This window comes from Mytilus edulis, chromosome 4 (genome assembly GCF_963676685.1).
Source record: "Mytilus edulis chromosome 4, xbMytEdul2.2, whole genome shotgun sequence".
Taxonomy (NCBI): Eukaryota; Metazoa; Mollusca; class Bivalvia; order Mytilida; family Mytilidae; genus Mytilus; species Mytilus edulis.
Window position 1 is genome coordinate 69,358,299 of NC_092347.1, and position 23,024 is coordinate 69,381,322.

At 31.5% G+C, this 23,024-nt stretch overlaps 2 protein-coding genes across 3 annotated transcripts in view; one reads left to right on the top strand and one right to left on the bottom strand.

Annotated features, from left to right (window-relative positions):
• The window catches only part of LOC139520356 (uncharacterized), a 34,230-nt gene extending 28,736 nt beyond the window's left edge, over positions 1–5,494 (top strand). For both annotated transcript variants that reach the window (XM_071312927.1, XM_071312926.1), the window contains exon 3: positions 186–5,494. In XM_071312927.1, the coding sequence (XP_071169028.1) occupies positions 186–397 (212 nt within the window). In that variant the 3' untranslated portion in view covers positions 398–5,494. The remainder of the gene's footprint in view (positions 1–185) is intronic.
• A 4,539-nt stretch (positions 5,495–10,033) lies between these two features.
• The window catches only part of LOC139520358 (glycerol-3-phosphate acyltransferase 3-like), a 50,061-nt gene continuing 37,070 nt past the window's right edge, over positions 10,034–23,024 (bottom strand). Inside the window, exons 14-15 of the mRNA XM_071312928.1 lie at positions 19,016–19,095; positions 10,034–15,675 (exon numbers count right to left, since the gene is read on the bottom strand). Coding sequence (XP_071169029.1) covers positions 15,588–15,675; positions 19,016–19,095 — 168 coding nt within the window. The 3' untranslated portion in view covers positions 10,034–15,587. The remainder of the gene's footprint in view (positions 15,676–19,015; positions 19,096–23,024) is intronic.

Below are 23,024 nucleotides of genomic sequence, written 5' to 3' on the forward strand. Positions count from 1 at the left end.
ACTACTTAAACCACTCAGCTGTGAGACCCTTAAAATTACATGTAAAAATCTGTGTCTGGGTATTGACAGGTAAATGAATATGTATTGATAAATTTCCTTATCTAAATCATGATGTAATTAGTCACTAAAAAATATTAATTGGGGAAAAAAATAGCAATTTAAAAAGTGATTTTTCTATTTTTCAGACAAGTCTATTGCCACCCTCAGAAGACGAGCATACATGAAAAAAGAGGATTTTACCATGGAGCTGACAGACAAAGACAAAGACTTGATTTTACAGGGAATTGAAGAATTACGTGGCCGTGTATTGACTCTGACACCAGACTTGACACCAGTGTCAGAAAAATATTTACAGTTAATGTTATGTGTGGTAGATTGGCAGAAATGTATGAATTAAAAAAACTGCATAAATTTCCCTGAAATAATAAGATACCAGTGTTCAGCATGTACACTTAACTTTGCTCAAACTTGATGTATTTACTAGCTGTGAATTTACATTTACAAACATACTTATGTCCATCAAATGTATATATTTCTACTTTTATAGTGCTATGTCAGAAATGTCAAATAGAAATTTCGTTGTAGAAATTTCTCTGCAGAATTATACATGTATTTCATATGTTTTAACATATTAATACATTTTCTCACACAATACTTATCTGATGACAAAAGACCATTTATTTTTTCACTGATACTTTTTAGAACTCTTTTTGTAATTTTCTATAATTATTTGAAACTGAATTATTTACATGTATATCATTACTAATGAAAAGAGTGAAATATAGAGATGGATGTAAGAGTTGGAAGGAAAAAATATAGGTGTGTAGCTTCAATAGATATCTATAGATTATTGTTGGTCATCTTGATGAGATTGATTTACTTGCATAAGCTGGTACGATGATAGCGAGAAAAACAAATGAGTTGAGATGACATATGATAATCTGAATATCTCTAATTTACATATGACGTCAGGGAAAATTTCATTGACAGCATGTGCTTCTTAGTTTCTAGCCATTTTTCATAACACTCAACTGTGCTGGGAAAGATCTTTATCAGTCAGTAATATCAAAAGAAAATTTAAAAAAATAGAAATAATATTCTGATATTTTTTTATAAGCTTCAATAAACAATGATTTTTCCATTGGGACTAATTTGATTTTTAAAGAATAAATAAATATTTTTGTTTTTTTAATGGCTTCTTTTTTCTCTGTTGTCACATTCTTCAATGTTAACTTGCATACCTGCCAACTTTTGAAAATGGCCATGGGGGTTTTTGTGCGCGGCACCATTTTGGAGGGTAGAATTTTTGCGCCATTTTTTCGTGTGATGATTTGGCTCCTAAAAGTGGCTGACATACTTCTTTTTTGGGGGGTGATAGTTGAAGATGCTGTTATATTAACCCATCTTTTTTAAATTGTTTGATTGTTGTATTCTTTTTGTTGAGATTAACACCAGTAAGATGACTTTTATGTTTGTCTGATACATTGTCAAGAAATTAAAAAAGTAATAATTTTAATAATTTGATAACAAAAAAACAACAATATATTATATAGATCAATATCACAAGTTGTAATGTCAAACAGTCTTGGTGATGTGTTGTGCGTTGAATGACTTCTAGTGAAGAGCAGTACTAGAATGTTTGGAGACATCATTAAGGCCACCGTGGTCAACTGTAAAGTCTCTGTTGCAAACTTTACAAAAGGCATGTGACAATCCTAACGTTGATTTAGACAACCAGCCCCTGTACTTGACATTATTCTCCCAAATCAAGTATTTGCACGAAGCAACACGATTTTTCTTCTTAGGCGGTGACAGAACCATTTTGCAAGTGATAACTTTTGATAAACAACTAAAAATTTGATTGTTTACTATGCTGACATTAATCAACTGGTGAATGCGTGATCACTAAATTTTGATTGGATGAAATTTGTCAGACAAGATTTGTCTCCCTTGGGAAAACTTTCAAAAGTTCAAAATCGGGAACAAAAATATTTTTCGTGTAAATATTACTAAAATCGTGTTTTTTGGCTATTTTCACGATCACGATCGTGTAATCGGGACAGAGGGTCAAAATCGTGTAGTACACTCCTAAATCGTGAAAGTTGGCAGGTATGAACTTGGGGATTTATATCATGAATCAATGTGTCATTTGGTCAATAAATTTTTGGGGCTTTTCAATTTTGTTAGTATACTAATTTTATGCAATGTTTTACCATTTTTTAACAATATTTTAACAACAAAGATGTTGTGTGCAGAGACTAGTTAACCTAAATGGGAAGGCACTGGAAGCTCTCGTTTAATTTACTTGTTTGGTGAAGAAGGGTGCTTCTTGAATTTAAAATCCTTATTTATTTATGTTTTTATGTATTTTTCACAACATCATCACAGACAATCAATCGGTTTACTTTTTATTTTTAGTTATTATGTATACATACATGCATGTATATATATCAGGTATATTCATTATGTACATAAAGTCATCTTACATTGTTTATGTGCTTTTATTGGTCCCACAAGCATTAGACATTACAGGAGGGTATTAACCTCACTATGAAAATCATACATTCATTTAATATACATGTCCGCATGATAGACCATCAGTATTTGGCCTAATGTTGTTTCTCATTTTCAAGCAATAAATATTTTTCATTTCTCCTGGAATGACATGAAAACTAATATACTGTTCGGTTGGTCAGTTTTGACCATAATTATTATTACGAATAATATCAATACATTTCAAATTTCCATTGCATTGTGTTTAAAAATGTACATTTTTTTTTCTTCGAATTATTGATCAAGAGGTGGTTGTAAGGATGAACTTTACTGGATAAAACGTTTTAAATAGTATGCAGTAACGTGTGAACCATGTCATCTTAAATAAGACTTGTGGACTGACAATGTTAAGTGTTAGATTTTAGATGTGCTTTATAGGCTCCATCAAACTGTTATGTTTTATTTTGCTAAAAATTAGGCAAGACATGTCTTTTGTCTTAATTTTTTTTAGAATTTTATTGAGTTGGAAGTATTTGTACCATGTATACTTTAATTGAAAAGCCTTTATAAAAATCTTATTATTGTGTTATTTTTGCTGCAATAGTGTACAAATAACAATTGTTCAGTATTAGCGTACATAATCTGTGATTTTAAAAAGTAGGAGTCTATTTAAGAACCATGCAGCATTTAAAATTTTGTGAAACATCTCATTAATAACTGCAAAAGATTATCAACCAGTTACAGTATTGATGATAGGAATAATAAATGATATTTATTAAACTTCCTTACCAAGACAAATAATTGGCATCCATTTTGCTATTCTACAGTAGATTGTTAGAGTTATCTTTCTTGGGATGAGTTTTATAATGCATTCTATAGAAATTATATCTTGTCTGGTAAAGGTCCTTATGAAAAATGATATGAATTTCTACATACTTTTTATCCTTGCCAATTGCATTAATAAACAGATTGCAATTTAATATGAACATTTATCAATCCTAACATAAACTTTTTTACCAACATAACAAATGTAATATTCTATCTGTAGGCTTTCCATTCATAAATCACATTTTATATGATTCTTAAATAGACTGGTAACAATTTGTCAAGACAGTTTACATAGGCATAGAGAATTGATGTATGTAAAAAATCTTTTTCAAACTTTTCAGTTTATTGACTACATAGCATGACATGTAATTTTAAGCTATGTAAGATAGACGGTATGGATATCAAGTAATATACTATTAAGAGGTTTCATTGTGTTTTACACACATTTTAGTTGTACATAAACAGAAGATGGTTTTAATAGGAAAGGTACATTACTATACATGTAAATAAGTTTGTGTAATTGGAAGTGGGAGCTATACAAAGTGTGCTTCGGTGTCATAGAAGGGGAATTGGACTTGGTGCTATGTATGTTTTTGTGTGGAAGCTTTGGAAAGGGATTGATTGTAGGACAGATTATTAAAACGAGATAACATAATGTTATCATATGACTGAGACATACGGTTACCACTTTTCAAAAAAAGTATGGCTTCGTACTTGAAAAAATTATTATATAACATCTAACCTTAATTTGCCAATCATGGTGCCCTTGATAAATTTATTTAAATTTAACCTGAAATACCCAATAATACTGTAAATTGAAAAGAATAATTGTTCATGATTTTTTTTTTCATAGAATTATTGGTCTCATTAAGTGATTGTGAAATTTCTGTGCATTTTTGTTAAATATATAACTATATTAATTTTTTAAAGCTTCAGTTAATGATTTGTACTTGAAATGCAAAGTTGTTAAGATTTAGATTAAAAGAAATTTATTCATGTTAAAACTTTTGTGAAATAAAAAATTGGCAAACGATGGTAAAAATCTTTTTATACATCAAAATTTATAGAGTAATGTCCGTATTGATGGACCCATATACATATGTATACTAATTATTTTTGTCGAACCATACATATATATATATATATATGGTCTAATGACTTATAATTTGGTCCTTTGTTGCTCATAAAAACTGTTAAGACCATTGTTATATGAACTTTAAAGTTTAAACATATAAATGTAGTGGACTCTTATCAGTAAAACCTATTTTGCATATTTTTAAACAAACTACATTAAATAGAAATTTTGAAAGAAAGGGTCATTTTCTTTTGCCTAATAAATAATTGAAGTTTGCTGGTTACGATAAAACTGAATACTTATAGAGAATTTATTGTTTAAAATTTGATCTACATTGATGACTTATATATTTTAGTCACCTACACAATGCAGTGAAGGGAATATTGAAATACCGCTGGTCTGTCTAAGTCTTGTAAGCATGAACAATTATTGCCCTATTTTTATTAGGATTATATCAAAAGTTTATATCTTCAATATCCAAAACAAGTTTGAAAATCAGTGCAAAGCAACTTTTTTTTAAAGGAGTGATTGCCATGAGAAATATAGATTATATTGGAAACCGCACCTTCAATCCTTCATTTCTTGTAGGAATATTATGAAATTTGTATAGAAGGTTTACATCAGTGCCAATCAATACTAGAGATACATAACTTGTTCCTAAAATTGTGTCTTGAAAAAGTAATTATTTGCATTATAACAATGTTAGCAATTCCATTCCTACATTTCTTATAAGGTATTTATTTAAAGGTTTAATCTTTAAAAAAAAAAATTGTTGGATTTATTGCTTTGGACACATTCAATATGTGAAATGTGGGGAACAAGGAATGCTGTTCTTTCATTAAGATTTAATATTCTGATTTTCCTTTTTTCTGATTTGAACATTTGTTCCCAAGATTAGAACATACATTACATAAGATAAAATATAGAAATCCAGTTTTTAAGCTCAGCTCAGTATTGAAATGTAGAAATGTAGATAAATGTAGCTTCATTTATATGATTTACCATTGTTATTTTCATTGTTGAAGATGTTATTTTTTTTTTCTTCATTATTTTTCATTTTTATACATGTTTCTCAACCAATTAAAAATGGGAAAGTTATTAGTTTGTTGTTTCAATTGCCAACTGTATAATGGAAAAAATGATGAGCAAGATCTACAAATAAAAAGAAGATGTGGTATGATTGCCAATGAGAAAACTCTCCATAGGAGAGTCAAAAAGTAAATATTTGAAAAAAAGTCGTTACACTCCTTATAGGAGGTATTGTCCCAGTTTTAATTTTTTAAACGACCGCAAACATTATTTTGCTGTTGTATATTGGTATGACGTTGACTGTTCAGGGTTCCAACTCTGCGGTCGCATAAAGCTGCGCCCTGCAGAGCATCTGGTTTTACCTCGCATGAGCTTTTGCCATCACTTGTCCATCTGTCATCTTTAAACTTTCATTTTAAAATCTTCTACTCTGAAACTGCTCTATGGATTAAAACCAAAGTTTAACTTCTTGTAAAGATTGTGACTTTTGTCCAGGTTGATCAGCCAACATGGCAGTCATGTCTACAATTGAACTAAGTAGTCAAACAAGTTTTTGTCTAATATCTCTAATAGCAATAAGAGAAATACTGACTAAAAATGGTCAGAAAAACAAATTTTATTCACTTGGGGGAAATCTGTCTACCTGTTCTGGAGTTTTGCACCTGAAATGCTTATTTTTTTACCTTTTTGGAGGGCCTTGCCAATGTTTTAAAACTATTGGAGCAATGTCAAAAAATTTTAATTTTTCAAATTGACAAGCATGACAAAATGTCTCACTGAAAATTGGAAGAAAACAAGCCAACCAGTTTTTGTTTTCCTTTGAACTGTTCATATTTCAGTTTTTTATGACAAATTAAGAGCTAGATTGAAGTTTAAAAATACTCATCACTATCAAATGGTAAAAATCAAAAGCTCAAACACATCAAACGTATAGAAAACAACTTGCATTCCTGTCTTGTTACAGGCATATCCTTATCTAAGAAACTTGTACACATAATATTTAAATTTGATTGGATATTACCAAAAAATCTAATTTATCTGTATACCAAAAAATCTAATTTATCTGTATACCAAAAAATCTAATTTATCTGTATACCATTAAACTCTGTTTACTTATATTGTTTGTAGATGTCCATCTTAATAACAATGCTTGAGCCAACTTTATTAAAGATTCATGAAAATAAGGTCAAGGACATGAATCTTGCCATACAGACATGAACACTACAATCATTCCATACATTAAAGGTGTAGTGGTCCTGTAGCTAATAGACCCTGAGAAACGGACCTTTTATAAAGCCTTTGAAAATAGCGAAATAAATTACTTTTGGAGTGTCAAAAACTCGTTGGAAGTACTTGATAAATTGCATGCATATATTGGTGATTTTGAATCTGTTCAAAGTTTTTCTACCCTTTATACCACTTTGCCTCATATTCTTATTAAGAAAAAAATCACTTCCCTTATTAACTGGGAATTTAAAAAGTCAAAATGCGAGTATATATGTTCAAACTCTTTTAGGTCATTTTTTAGTAGCAATAAACAAAAGAACTATGTCAATTGGACATGCTTTGATACTATATATGCGCTTGAATTTTTACTTGATAACATTTTTGTTCGCTTTGGAGACTCTGTATATCGTCAAGTTATTGGAATTCCAATGGGGACTAACTGTGCACTTATTGCGGACCTGTTTTTGTATTGTTATGAGTTACAATTTATGACTAAAATTAACAAAGACCCATCGAAACAACATTTGATACAACAATTTAACAATAATTTTAGATATTTGGATGATATCTTGGCTCTCAATAATGACGACTTCAGTATGTATACTAAAGAAATTTATCCTGTTGAACTTACTTTAAATAAAGCTAATACTAACAATGACCACTGCCCTTTCCTCGATCTTGATATCTATATCATTAACGGGAAGCTTAATACAAAAATTTATGATAAAAGAGATGATTTTTCATTTCCTATCGTTAATTATCCATTTTTAGATGGTGACTTTCCCTTGTCACCATCTTATGGTGTTTATATATCTCAACTTGCACGATTCGCTCGTGTATGTAACAACGTATTAGATTTTAGCGAGAGAAATTTATGTATTACTGAAAAATTATTACACCAGGGTTTTCGATATCACAAACTGGTCAAAACATTTACTAAATTTTATCACCGGTATAAGGAAATAATTTGTAAATATAACTCAACATGCAGACATCTTATACATTCAGGTATTTCACATCTAATCTTTTATGGTAATATTCTTTACAAAGCACAAAAATGTCAGTATTCACCTCAAAAGCTTACAAAACCTTTAAACAGACTTATTAAGAAGGGATATAGTTAAGATACTGTTGTCAGGTCATTAAAGATTGCATATTTTGGCTTTTATATTGATTCACTTATAGGGTCTTTGCATCGGAACTAAACACATTTAATTTTTTTTAAAACAGTTGTTGGCATGATACAGGTTATATTCTTCTCATATATTTTATGATAGTATGATACTAAACCCCTAATGGGAGGGATTGTGCCTGATATTCATATGATGAAGACATAATCTTTCAATCAGTTTAATTGAGGTCTGGAGCTGGCATGTCAGACAACTGCTAGTAGTCTGTTGTTATTTATGTATTATTGTCATTTTATTTATTTTCTTTTGTTACATCTTTTGACATCTGACTTGGACTTCTCTTGAACTGAATTTTAATGTGCGTATTGTTTTGCTTTTACTTTTCTACATTGGCTAGAGGTATAGGGGGAGGGTTGAGATCTCATAAACATGTTTAACCCCGCCGCAATTTTGCGCCTGTCCCAAGTCAGGAGCCTCTGGCCTTTGTTAGTCTTGTATGATTTTTAATTTTAGTTTCTTGTGTATAATTCGGAGTTAAGTATGATGTCCATTATCACTGTACTAGTATACATATTTTAGGGGCCAGCTGAAGGACACCTACGGGTGCGGGAATTCTCGCTACATTGAAGACCCATTGGTGGCCTTCGGCTTTTGTCTGCTCTATGGTCGGGTTGTTGTCGCTTTGACACATTCCCCATTTCCTTTCTCAATTTTATCTTATTTGACCTTTGAATAATGAACCACGAAAATGAGATCAAGGAAGCAGAATCTGGTAAATTGAAAAGAAGAGTGTACACATTGAAATGTCTCACCTGCTTTACTGACCACTGATTTTATGTTGATAGTCCTAAATATAAAGCTTTACTACAAATACCACATAAACTAGTTCTAAATATAAAGCTTTACTACAAATACCACATAAACTTAACATGATCCAAGACAGACTGTGAGGGCTGTATAGCCTGTCAAGGTCATTAAAAACTTCCATCATTATGATTCCAAGAATATAAGGTCAAGGTCAGATTAACCACCCTGGAATCATGCACAACTTACGATAAAAAAAGAATACCCAAAATATAGCTGACCTATGCTTATAGTTTGAAGAAAAACAGACCAAAAACACAAAAACTAAACACTGAGCAATGAACAGTGAATATTAAGTCAAGGTCAAATTAAACCTGACAGACTGAAATGTACATCATAAAATATTTCCATACACCAAATATAGTTGACCAATTATATATTGTCTTAGAAAAACTGACCAAAACACAAAAACTAAACTTTAACAACTGAACCCCTGAAAATGAGGTGAAGGTCAGATGACACATTGCTTATGTATCTGATATCTTGACTTGCTCATGAAAGCTCAACTTTGTTCACTGAACCATGAAATGATTTTTGAGGTCAGATGAAAACTGTCTTGACCATGGGGACCTCGCAAAGTACGCACATTCTAAATATAGTTATCCTATTACCTATAATAAGGCAGAAATTCACATTTAAAAAATCATTATTTTTTCATGGATTCACTGAACCATGAAATGAGTCAAGGACATATGACAGACAGAAACTTCATATCATAATACATCTAAAATACAAAGTACCTAAATGAATCATCCTGGTCTTCTACCTTCTGAAATATAAAGCTATTTATTTTGCGTGCATTTATTATTGAGATTTTGTAATTTTAGACTTAAATGCAATTCTAATTTTGGGCTATTGAGAAAAATCTTGTTTAATTCATATAAAACTTTTCAAAATGCGAGTTTGAATTATTGCGATTATAATAACCCTGTCGCATTTTTCGCAATGATTTCTGAATTTACAGTAGTATGTTAAAGCTGCCACATGACCACAGCCGCTGAATCACTATCCCTATGTCATGCTTTCTGTGGCAGAAGTCGCAGGCACAACAAAAAACATGAGAAGTTAACATAGATTACTGAACCATGAAAATGAGATTGAAGTCACATACACCCTGCCAGACAGACATATACACCTCACATTCATTTCTAAATTGACTTGATAACAATGCTGATGATGTATACATTTTAAATCTCTGGTTTGAACTAGATCAAAAACCTGTTCATAATCTTACAAATTGTGTCAAAGATGACTGCCACTGGTGCCATCGATTTTCTTAACCAGAATGTTAATTCAGACATAACTGAACTGTCTACATTTGCTTATATTTTTCTTTTCCTGCATTTGGGCAAAATGATTAGGAGGATCAAATTCAAAACAAACAATGTTACAAAAAATATTTTATTAAAAACTTAACAGTCTCCCTAGCATTCACTATATACATTTCCACGTAAATCCCACATTTGTAGTTCAGAAAAAGATTTTTAATGGTTGATTCAACTGGTTTTTAATACAAGTTTTAGACAAACTACAAGAATTTCAACAACCTTTCAATAATACATTTAAAATAAAGTTTGATTATACGCACATGAACATTTTCAGAAAATATTTCTTATACATATTTTTTTTTGGCCATTACATTGTACAAATACATTATTTTCATACAATATCTTGTTGTTCTTCTGTAAGTTCAAATTGTTGCTAAAAGGATGTGATTGTAAGTTTTACCAGAACCTCTAAGAGAACCCAAAAATTAAGTGTGAAGTAAGGACTTAATTTAAAAAAACACTGTTTGATAAACTAAAACTCAGAATAATATATTTTCCAAAACAGATACCAGGACTGATAAATGAGTACATGTAATTACAACAAACATATAAATCTAGCCTGTGATGATACTACTACTATTAGAAGTTTCAGTGGGTTATCCCCCTTAAGTCCCATGTTCACTTTTAAAAGTTACCTTTAGTAAGCAAATGTGACAAGTTTTAAAATGTTTAACAATAAACATGGGTTAAAGGGAGACGTCAAGTCCCAAGGTTTCAGTTTGGATTTGACCATGTTGAAGTCACAATATTTATCACTTTAAAATCATTCAGGATGACCATTTAAACTAATACATGCCAGTCATATGATATAATGGATATAAAACAAGTTTTTATATACACAACTTAAATTTGAGTTATGGCATTTTGAGATCTCTAAAAAATACAAAAATGCAGGGTACAAGGTTGGTATTGGATATTACTTTATATTGGCTTTCATTGTATATGCTGAAACAAATTCTTGAAATGTATGTACATGTATTACTAAATACTAATTTATTACTGTGCTTCTATTAGAATATATATAATGGTTATACTCATTAGAGAGTCTTATAAAAACTATCATTAAATTGAAGTTCTACCACATGTTACCTCATATTTTGCAGAAATAAAAACTCCAAGGGGCATAAGCTGCTAAAAATCTATACCAACTGAATTTATTCAAAACTACAAAAGTTCATAGAAAACAATACACAATGTCTGGAATTGTTATATCAACACTTTGTGTGTCTTCCTGACTGGAAACCATCTAATTAACTTTTGACTAGAGTGGCTAGACCTACGAAAACTGTCAATGGCATAATTTATATAAACAGATAAGTAAAATTAAATCATACAAATACACAAATAAGCACATACAACAGTACAAGGTTGATTTTTTTAGTTCTGTTTTATCTCAAGGGAGATTTTTTTCCAAGTTTATATTTAAACAAGAATGTGGCCATAGTACACTGATGTATACTAAGTTTCAAGTTGTTGGAACTTCAACTTCATCCAAAACTACCTTGACCAAAAACTTTAACCTGAAGCGGGACAGACGAACGAACGAACAAACGGAAGCACAGACCAGAAAACATAATGCCCCTCTACTATCGTAGGTAGGGCATAAAACAAACAAATTAAACATAAATCATTTACTCATAACTTGTATCAGACTTATTTTTTTATTTTTGAATTAAAAAATCTCAATTCTAAATCATAACTAATGCCACTTAAATACAATTGTTTAATAAAAAACAGACTAAATCTCTCATTAAATTCCACTGGCAGCATAAAACGACAAAAGCCTAAAAAAGTACAAATGTTTGTCTTCTTTCACATTTGAAGACCAGAAAATATTTTTCGTTGATACATGAACAAAATTGTACTCTACATTAAAGTTTTCATTGTCTTATTCTGTGATCATATTCCTCTACTAAAACATCACCATAAATAATACTGATGATAAAGCCACACTGTCTGGTCTTAGATTCCTGCTAATATCTCAAATTAAACAACAACATTTATTTCTATAACTATAAATTATGATGCAGTAAGCAGTGAATGCATGAATTCATTTCATTTGAAAAAAAATGGAAAACATGATTTTTAATGTTGAGGAAAAAAATGAATTGAAAAAGTGACTTTGTGAATTATTTATTGTATTGTTTATGGTTTGCGTGATACAAAACAGTCTACAGGTGCACAACAAGATTCATTCAAAGAGACACACAATCAATTATTAGATAATTTTTAAACCCTACGAAAAACAGACCAAGTTACAACATAAGCCATTAGAATTTGTATTTGAAACCCTTTGAGATTTGTTTTTGAGGAAATTTTTTGTTTTACAAGTTTGTTGTTTGTAAATAAAAATAAATGAATGATTTTTAAACCTCGGTTTTACCAGTCCCAAATAAAATAAACCAAAAAACAAAAAATGTATAAAAATACATGTTTTTCTTTAATGATGGCTCAACACATGTGTTAAATAATAATATAGCTGCACAGTATACTTATTTATAGTTTTGGTTGTCATGTTATTTTCAAAATAATTAATACAATAAAACATAAATATATATTAATTTTAAATGAATATAAGTAATTCTTAAAAAATAAATACTGCTCAGTAAAAACCAATTGATTCTGGTAGCTATACCACTGATTTGCTAAGATCTGCATGAGCAATTTCCATTTCAACACATGAAAACAATGATTTCCTTGAATACTCTTGATTCTCATCCCTATCTTCTGTCAAAGCAGATGGTTATAGTTGACCTTATGTTACGTAATATGGGCATTATTGGGGCATTAAATCTACACCATTACATTCAGCAAAGGCATGAAAATACTAATTACATTATAATTATTCTTTGACATTCCCCATTTCCATTCTCATTTTATTACATACTTTTGACATGAAATGTTTACCAATCCCAAGTGTAGACTGGTTCTTAAAAAAAAATGGGAGTATTTATCTGGCAGTGGAAATGATATGCATCAGAGGTATTAAAAAAATAATTAACAATTAACAAACAAATTATTTAATATGTGAACTGTTTTTTGTGTAAAGTAGCACTAGTCATACAAAAATACCACCAGGGGAACTAATTGTCTTGTTAAATGAAACGATTGACAATGTGGTAAGTTTTATGTTTAAATTTTCATATGATTTACATCCTTAAAACAAAATAACAAAGTAAATGATGACAGTGGTCACATATATAAAGCATTGAGCATTGTAAAAAAAAATTGGATACATGTTTTTGCTCTTTGGTCAGGTTGCTGCCTTTTGACATATCCCCCATTTCCATTCTCAATTCTATTCTAACTTTTGTTAAATATCCTTTAACTCAAATTAAGGTATAACAGGGTCAAGTCAAGGATTTTCCGATTAAAGAAGATTTGTTATTAACTGTAAAGAATTTTACAAAAACCACCAAAAACCTATATATGTATAACCTTTACTATCAATTTCTACGTTGAGAATACCCCAGAAATTAAAAAAATATACAAAGCCCTCTGATTAAATCTGAGAGCATAAATTATTATACAATGTCTATTTTTATTAGGTAGACATTTTAACATTAAAAGCAAATAGTAACCAGATGCTCTGCAAGGCGCAGCTTTATACGACCACAGAGGTTGAACCCTGAACAGTTGGGGTAAGTATGGACACAACATTCAAGATGGATTCAGCTCTAAATTTGGATTGTGATTAAATAGTTGACACAGCATAGGTTTCCGACACAGAACGAATGTGGTCTTATGAACTTAAACATTTTTTTTTGCCTTTGAGCAATTCACTATGCTGTTGAATATTAATCCTCTCAAAAAAATGTTTGAAGAAATTTTCTTTTTATTTATGAAATCTGAAATGAGAAAAATAGCACCCCCCCCCCCCCCCCCCCAATTTTTTTTCTCACATCTCTCCCTTATTCCAAAACTGATCTCTATTCAAATTTCTAATGGAGCTTGCAACAATAACTACTCACTTAAATACATCATAAAATATTAAAATGTAAAAAAAGTGCTTGTTATCACTGAATGGTAAAGATTGTTTTAATTTATCATTTGGTAGTAAAAGTGAATATACATTGTATATTGTATGAAACAATGATTTAAGTTGATTCAACTACTATTCTGGACAAAGAAAGATAACTCCAATTGAAAATTTCTTGCTACAAAATGTATTGCACAATATTGTGAAATTAGATATTTCTTGCTATTGCACAATACTGTGCAATTGAAAATACTTGCTATTGCACAATACTGTGCAATTGAAGATTTCTTGCTATTGCTGAATACTGTGCAATTGAAAATTTCTTGCGCACAATACTTAATATAATAATTTTGGATCCTGATTTGGACCAACTTGAAAACTGGGCCCATAATCAAAAATCTAAGTACATGTTTAGATTCAGCATATCAAAGAAGCCAAAGAATTCAATTTTTGTTAAAATCAAACTTAGTTTAATTTTGGACCTTTGGAGCCTAATGTAGACCAATTTGAAAACGGGACCAAAAATTAAGAATCTATATACACAGTTAGATTCGGCATATCAAAGAACCCCAATTATTCAATTTTTTATGAAATCAAACAAAGTTTAATTTTGGACCCTTTGGGTCCCTTATTCCTAAACTGTTGGGACCAAAACTCCCAAAATCAATCCCAACCTTCCTTTTATGGTCATAAACCTTGTGTTTAAATTTCATAGATTTCTATTTACTTATACTAAAGTTATGGGGCGAAAACAAAGAAAAATGCTTATTTGGGCACCTTTTTGGCCCCTAATTCCTAAACTGTTGGTACCTTAACTCTTAAAATCAATCCCAACCTTCCTTTTGTTGTCATAAACCTTGTGTTTAAATTTCATTGATTTCTATATACTTATACTAAAGTTATTGTGCGAGAACCAAGAATAATGCTTTTTTGGGGCCCTTTTTTACCCCTAAGTCCTAAACTGTTGGAATCAAAACTCCCAAAATCAATCCCAACCTTCCTTTTGTGGTCATAAACCTTGTGTCAAAATTTCATAGATTTCTATTGACTTAAACTAAAGTTATAGTGCGAAAACCAAGAAAATGCTTATTTGGGCCCTTTTTGGCCCCTAATTCCTAAACTGTTGGGACCAAAACTTCCAAAATCAATCCCAACCTTCCTTTTGTAGTCATAAACCTTCTGTTAAAATTTCATAGATTTCTATTTACTTATACTTAAGTTATAGTGCGAAAACCAAATGTCTTCGGACTACTATGATGACGACGACGCAGACAACGACGCCAATGTGATACCAATATACGACCAAAAAATTCTCAATTTTTGCGGTCGTATAAAAAGATATGAATACATTCAAATCAAAAAAGATTATATAATATAATACAAAATATATGTTCCTACTGCACCTTGTGCCATAGTAAAATATTATAGTTCTTCCCTTTTATGGTACATAACTTACATAGTATGTTTTTGAAACACTAAACATGACATAAACATAACTTACAAATTTATAATAAATATGAAAAAACTACAAGTCAAATTCTTAATTCAACATATCCATCTATTATAAATTGACAATACAAAAACAAACATTAACAAATTGAAGCACCAACAAGTACGTCCATATCACAAAAGTTTTACTCTACTTTAATTAATTTACTGTATTCTTCTTGGGGTTTTGAAATCCATTCTTCTTTCACCTTGTTTCTTTTCAGCATACCATCCCTATAAAAGAATTATAGTTTGTTTTTAAATTGAACCTGTATGGAAGTATGGAATGTACAATACCTTTTAGCCTTGGGGTGTCATCTACTTTCTGTTTGCTTATATATATATATAACTCGTCTAAACATCAACTACAACAAGGTTAGATCTGTAAATTTGCTTTCGCAAATCTTTTTGTTCTTCCCTCGCTGGGATTCGAACCCATGCTACTAAGATATCGTGACACCAAATCGCCTGCACTGTAGCCATCCCGCTAGACCACACAACCCCCTGGGCTTCACTATAATAAAGCTCTCGGTAGTCGTGTGTTACCTTTCCTCGTCAGTTTTAATCTAGCGTCGTACTACAGTACATGATATATAAGGCATGGAGATGTTATTGTTATATATATATATATACACACAACTCGTCTAAACATCAACCCAACAATTTTAGGTCGCAAATTTTTTGTTCTTCCCTCGCCAGGATTCCATCCCCTGCTACCAAGATATTGTGACGCCAAATCCCCTGCACTGTAGCCGTCCCGCTAGATCATACGACCACCTGGGCTTCATAACTAGAGGCTCTCAAGAGCCTGTGTCGCTCACCTGTTACTGTAGTTATTGATGTCGCCATCTTGGTTGGTAGGCGGGGTCATTAGACACTTGTTTTAAATAGATACCCTAGTAATGATTGTGGCCAAGTTTGGTTTAATTTTGCCCAGCTTTAGAAAAGAAGATTTTTGTACAAGTTACAAAAATGACGAAAAGTTGTTAAAAATTGACTATAAAGGGCAATAACTCCTTATGGGGTTCTCTGACAATTTTGGTCATATTGACTTATTTTTAGATCTTACTTTGCTGAACATTATTGTTGTTTACAGTTTATCTCTATCTATAATGGTATTCACTATAATAACCGAAAACTGCAAAATTTCCTTTAAATCACCAATTTTAGGGCAGCAACCCAACAACGGGTTGTGGGATTCATCTGAAAATTTGTGAGGGAATATTTCTTATTCTGATGGACATTTAAATCTTGAAAGATTTGCTCTAAATGTCTTAGTTTTAAAGATATATAGCAAAAACAGCATTTTACTTTATGTTCTAATTTTCGCCATGTCGGCCATTTTGTTTGGTAGGCGGGGTCATCGGACACATTTTTTAAACTATATACCACAATGATGATTGTGGCCAAGTTTAGTTAAATTTGGCTTTGTAGTTTCAGAGAAGAAGATTTTTGTACAAGTTACAAAAAATGACGAAAAGTTGTTAAAAATTGACTATAAAGGACAATAACTCCTTAAGGGGTTGACTGACAATTTTGGTCATTTTTGACTTGTTTGTAGGTCTTACTTGGCTGAACTTTATTGCTGTTTACAGTTTATCTCTATCTATAATAATATTCAAGATAATAACCAAAAACAGCAAAATTTCCTCAAAATTACCAATTCAGGGGCAGCAACCCAACAACAGGTTGTCCGAATCGTCTGAAAATTTCAGGGCAGATAGGACTTGACCTTATCAACAATTTTACCCCTGTCAGATTTGCTCTAAATGCTTTGGTTTCAAAGATATAAGCCAAAATATACATTTTACCCCTGTGTTCTATTTTTAGCCATGGCGGCCATCTTGGTTTGATGGCCAGGTCACCGGACACATTTTTTAAACTAGATACCCCAAGGATGATTGTGGCCAAGTTTGGTTAAGTTTGGCCCTGTAGTTTCAGAGGAGAAGATTTTTGTAAAAGTTTACAGACGACGGACAACGGACGCCAAGTGATGAGAAAAGCTCACTTGACCTTTCAGGTCAGGTGAGTTAAAAATGAATCTTTCGGTGACCGGGTGTTACCTTTCCACGTCAGTTTTAATCTAGCGTCGTACTACAGTACATAATATATAAGGCATGGAGATGTTATTTTTACAGATCAGCTAAATTATCTATAGTAAAAGATCCTACAAATTAATGTAAGATACAGTGACAGAAAATAATTATATTTATAAGTATGTCTGAGCCAGTGACAACTCTACAACAGATTTATCCATCTGATCACCAGCAGTGATTGTGATACACAGCTGTGTAAATTATGTATATACAACTCGTCTAAACATCAACTCAACAATGTTAGGTCTGTAAATCTGCTTTCCCAAATCGTTTTGTTCTCCCGTATATATACAACTCGTCTAAACATCAACCAAACAATGTTAGATCTGTAAATTTGCTTTCGCAAATTTTTTGTTCTTCCCTCGCCGGGATTCGAACCCATGCTACTGAGATATCGTGACACAAAATCGCCTGCACTGTAGCCGTCCCGCTAGACCACATGACCACCTGGGCTTCATAAAAATGAAGCTTTCCTTGGCCGGGTGTTACCTTTCCATGTCAGTTTAATCTAGCGTCGTACTACAGTACATGATATATAAGGCATGGAGATGTTATTTTTACAGATCAGCTAAATTATCTATAGTTAAGGATCCTACAAATTAATGTAAGATAGTCAATATATATATATATTTATATATGTTTTAAATGTTTTTGAAGCATTTGAATTTTGGAATGATTTTCAATAAGAAATATTTGTCTACTTAAAATGTTATACAGTGCAATGTACTTGTTCATAAACATGTCAGAGTAATCCTTTTTTGCAATTGTGTTTTGTAGGGTTTTATATGAGACTACTGTTATTTTGTTGAAGTCCTAAGACCTTCAATAAATGATCCTTACAATATTTACAAGCGAGTGCAGTTATAATGATGCCTATTTCCACCAGGTTTCATATTTCGCAAGTACTACAGCACGGATTTACCTTGTATCTAGCTAGGCAGAGATAATTTTTAAAATGTGAACAATTTTTTTATGTACCAGAGTAACTGGACACCTACCTCCTGATTTCAGATACTTTGACTTATCACTTTTAGAAAATCTGTCCTGCTTGATCCTAGAATCTTTCCTGCTTGAACTTTTAACGTCTTACAACAATCACTTTTGCTTTGTAGCGTCAGATATTTTGTATCATGACATCAAAATTTTATGGGAACATTTGTGATGTCCAGTAATGGCGGACAAATAGTGATAAGGTGTATTAGGGGCTGGGTATGCCTAGTAGATAATTTTGTTGTATTAAAACCATTATTTCACCTATATTAAAATCATTCTTTGTACAGTAATTTTGGACAACTCAAAGTATACAATCTAAGCATTTAAGTTCTCTTTCACAGTAATATCTCATTTCGCATTTATACAACTGCTACCATTAACTAAATATCTATTTCAGCTCTATTTATCCACAAAACTGAAATATCTGAAAGCACATTTTGTTTTATAAAACACAAAAGGATTTCAAAATGAAAAGTAAAAATTACCAATCTAAATCAGCAAATCCTCCTTGTTTGACTATTTCCTTTTTAACTCGACTTGCAAAACCAATGGCATCTTCACCTTCCTAGTAAATAATAAAACATTAAAACAATAAGAAATAATAATTTCAATGTACATGCTTATTTGTAATTAATTCAGTGGGCTGAAATTCAGTGAAAAGAATTGGTATGTCAGTAGATACAAATGCAATCTTCATAATGAGAGATTTGTAATTACAATTTAGGTGCCTTTTATACAACATCACTCTACAAAATAGTTAAATAATGGCAGGAGAAAATTAACTTATGAATTCAACATATTATTTGGAACTTTTTTTTTTTAAATGCTGAAAAAAGATAACTCTCTGACAGAATTTGTCTTGAAATAATGTATTATGACCCTATGTTGCATCAATCAAGTTAAAAATTAATGTACAATATTTAACAGATAGATCATGTTAAGGAGGGGTATTTGCGAAAAATACCAGTCGAGAGAATGTTAAATTTCGCGAGCCGTGAGGCTAGGGAAATTCATTCTCAAGACTGGCATTTTTGGCAAAAAACCCCCAAGAACATGCTATATCTGTTTAATTACACCGATTGTTAAAGTTTGAAAATGCATTGATGATCGTGACGTTACAAGCGTCTAGTCGGATAGAGTATTTGGCAAATACCACGGCAGAGAGGGTAAAAAATTTGTAAGGGTTCCACGGAACCCATTGTCTCGCCTACTTTTGCTGTAAATTGCAGGATCAACAACTAGAGGCTCTAAAGAGCCTGTGTCGCTCACCTTGGTCTATGTGAATATTAAACAAAGGACGCAGATGGATTCATGACAAAATTGTGTTTTGGTAATGGTGATGTGTTTATACATCTTACTATCTTACTTTACTGAACATTCTTGCTGCTTACAATTATCTCTATCTATAATGAACTTGGCCCAGTAGTTTCAGAGAAGAAGATTTTTGTAAAAGATAACTAAGATTTACGAATCAAAGAGCTGAATAGCTCTGAGGGGAAAGACGGCCCTTGTTTCTATTTCATTTTTTTTGGAGGGGGAGGGGTTATCTTTTGATTGTCTTCATATAAAGAATTAAAAAAAAACAACAGCTAGAACATGTGGAAGGTTGACACTATTGGAATCAATTGTTGTTTAATGTAATTTCGTTTCTTTAGTTTAGGATTCAATTTAGACCAATGGAAGAGATCTGCATCTACTAAATCTAAACATTCAATTAAAGTTGATAGTTAATTATCTAAAATTCAACTAGTTGAATTCTGTCATTTAACAACAATTACAATTATTTTTGAAATCTTAATAGTGTACGACTGAACTGCAGGCTAGGGCCATTTTCCATTTTTTGTGACAGTACTCTCAAGATTTTTAATTTTTTTCTTAGAAAGTTAGGACTGAAAAATCTATTCAGTTTTGAATTTCCATTGATAAAGTTCCCAGTTACATTTCTCATCACAGGGATGCAGGTACTAATAAAAATAACAATATGATTGATGTTAACTGTGTGAAGCTTGTTTCCAAATCCTACATTTTGAAATATTTGTAAAATTTCATGAATAAATAGGTTTAAACTACAAAATGCAACATTTGTAATTTTTTTTGTAACTATTACAATGATTATGTTGGTACACAAAATTTAGTTTTAATGGAAGACTACTTATCATATACTAAATACTTATCATATACTAAATGTCACATTTTAAGTGTTTATTTTAGTGGAAAATTAGCTGATAAATTGAGGTGCTCCTGAATTGGAGGAAGATTCTCAAAACAGAGTTTTACAGAAAAAAATGGAAAAGATCGTTTCTCTCCCTGATTTCATGTAGCCCCTCGGACTTCCTGTTTACTTTGAAAATTGTTGACCTACAAATTAAAGTATTGCATGTTGATGTTTAAATCATCTTCAGCAAACATCATTATGTTTAAATTTAACAAATACTATTTTTTAATAAGAGCACAATCTTTGAGAATGATTTAAATAACCAGTGAAGGATATCCCTGCTTATGCGTAGTGTGGCATTCCAACAATGACGTCACTATAAAATATTATGTAGGTTGGATATATTTAGAATATCTCGTCATACTGATTTTTCCGGATTGTTAAAGAAACGTAAATAGTGTAAAGGAGAGCTCAATATACGATAATTTCGAGAGAAACAGAAGGGAAATGTGTAAAAAAAGTGTTTAAAGTCAATTTATTCATTTGTGTCTCCCCATCTCATCATTCTCAGTAAGATTTGTTGGGGGGTTTTCCACACTATAAAAACAAAATGAATGATGTGAGGAAATGTCACTCTGGTCAACCCCATTGGGGATTGACGGCTTGAAGCCGTCTTCCCCAAAAATGGTTAAAAATTGACTATGAAGGGCAATAACTTCTAAAGGGGTCAACTGACCATTTCGGTCATGTTGACTTATTTGGGTGCTATAAACAGTTTCGTATAAAAAACTAGGGGTTATTCCCCAACTAAAAATAGACATGGAGGGAAGTCCCTTTTTATCAACATAATTGGTGAAAAAGTATCATGTTTTTTGTATTTGGTTGTAAAGATATGTTAATTAACTTCAATTAAAGCAGGTTGAATGATTAAAATAATTTAAAAATTAGATTAAATATACCTGTTTTTGAGGGGAGACAACACTGTAAACAGTCTTTTTTGGCAGTGAAAATTGAAAACTTATTTGCAGCCACTGTAGCTCTTTTCGGAGCAGGCGAAGTACCCTGAAGCATGAATTTTTTGAAAGACCAGTTAAAAATCTATGAAATTCATACAATTTTGATTATGAAAAATGTGCAGGTATCATGTCTTCAGGGGTGTGCACATGACCTGGTTTCAGGTTTTTTAAGCTTAAATTAGGCAATGTTTTTCCCAGTTTCTCTTGATAAAACTTTTTTATACTATTAAAAGTACATTTTTTTTTATTCCATTATAAACTAGAGAACATTCTGATTCCAGTGATATCTAGTTTTATACAAGTATCTTTATTAATCAGCCCACCAATAAGGGTCACTTATACATGGTCCCTCAAAATATGACGTCATAGAAAAAAACTGTTGATTGCACCCTTTGTAGATCTTACTTTGCTGAAATTTATTGCTTTTTACAGTTTATCTCTATCTATAATAATATTCAAGATAATAACAAACTAGAGGCTCTAAAGAGCCTGTGTCGCTCACCTTGGTCTATGTGACTATTAAACAAAAGAAGCAGATGGATTCATGACAAAATTGTATTTTGGTGATGGTGATGTGTTTGTACATCTTACTTTACTAAACATCCTTGCTGCTTACAATTATCTCTATCTATAATGAACTTGGCCCAGTAGTTTCAGTGGAAATATTAGTAAAAATTTACAAATTTTATAAAAATTGTTGAAAATTGACTATAAAGGACAATAACTCCTTAGGGGGTCAATTGACCATTTCCGTCATGTTGACTTATTTGTAAATCTTACTTTCCTGAACATAATTGCTGTTTACAGTTTATCTCTATCTATAATAATATTCAAGACAATACCCAAAAACAGCAAAATTTCCTTAAAATTACCAATTCAGGGGATAATAACCAAAAACAGTAAAATTTCTGTAAAATTACCAGTTCAGGGGCAGCAACCCAACAACGGGTTGTCCGATTTATCTGAAAATTTCAGGGCAGATAGATCTTGACCTGATAAACAATTTAACCCCCATGTCAGATTTGCTCTTAACGCTTTGGTTTTTGAGTTATAAGCCAAAAACTGCATTTTACCCCTATGTTCTATTTTTAGCTTTGGCGGCCATCTTGGTTGGTTGGCCGGGTCACCGGACACATTTTTTAAACTAGATACCCCAATGATGATTGTGGCCAAGTTTAGTTTAATTTGGCCCAGTAGTTTCAGAGGAGAAGATTTTTGTAAAAGTGAACGCAGGACGACAATGGACGCCGACGACGGACGTCAAGTGATGGGAAAATCTCACTTTGCTTTTCGGCCAGGTGAGCTAAAAATGGATAATTAACG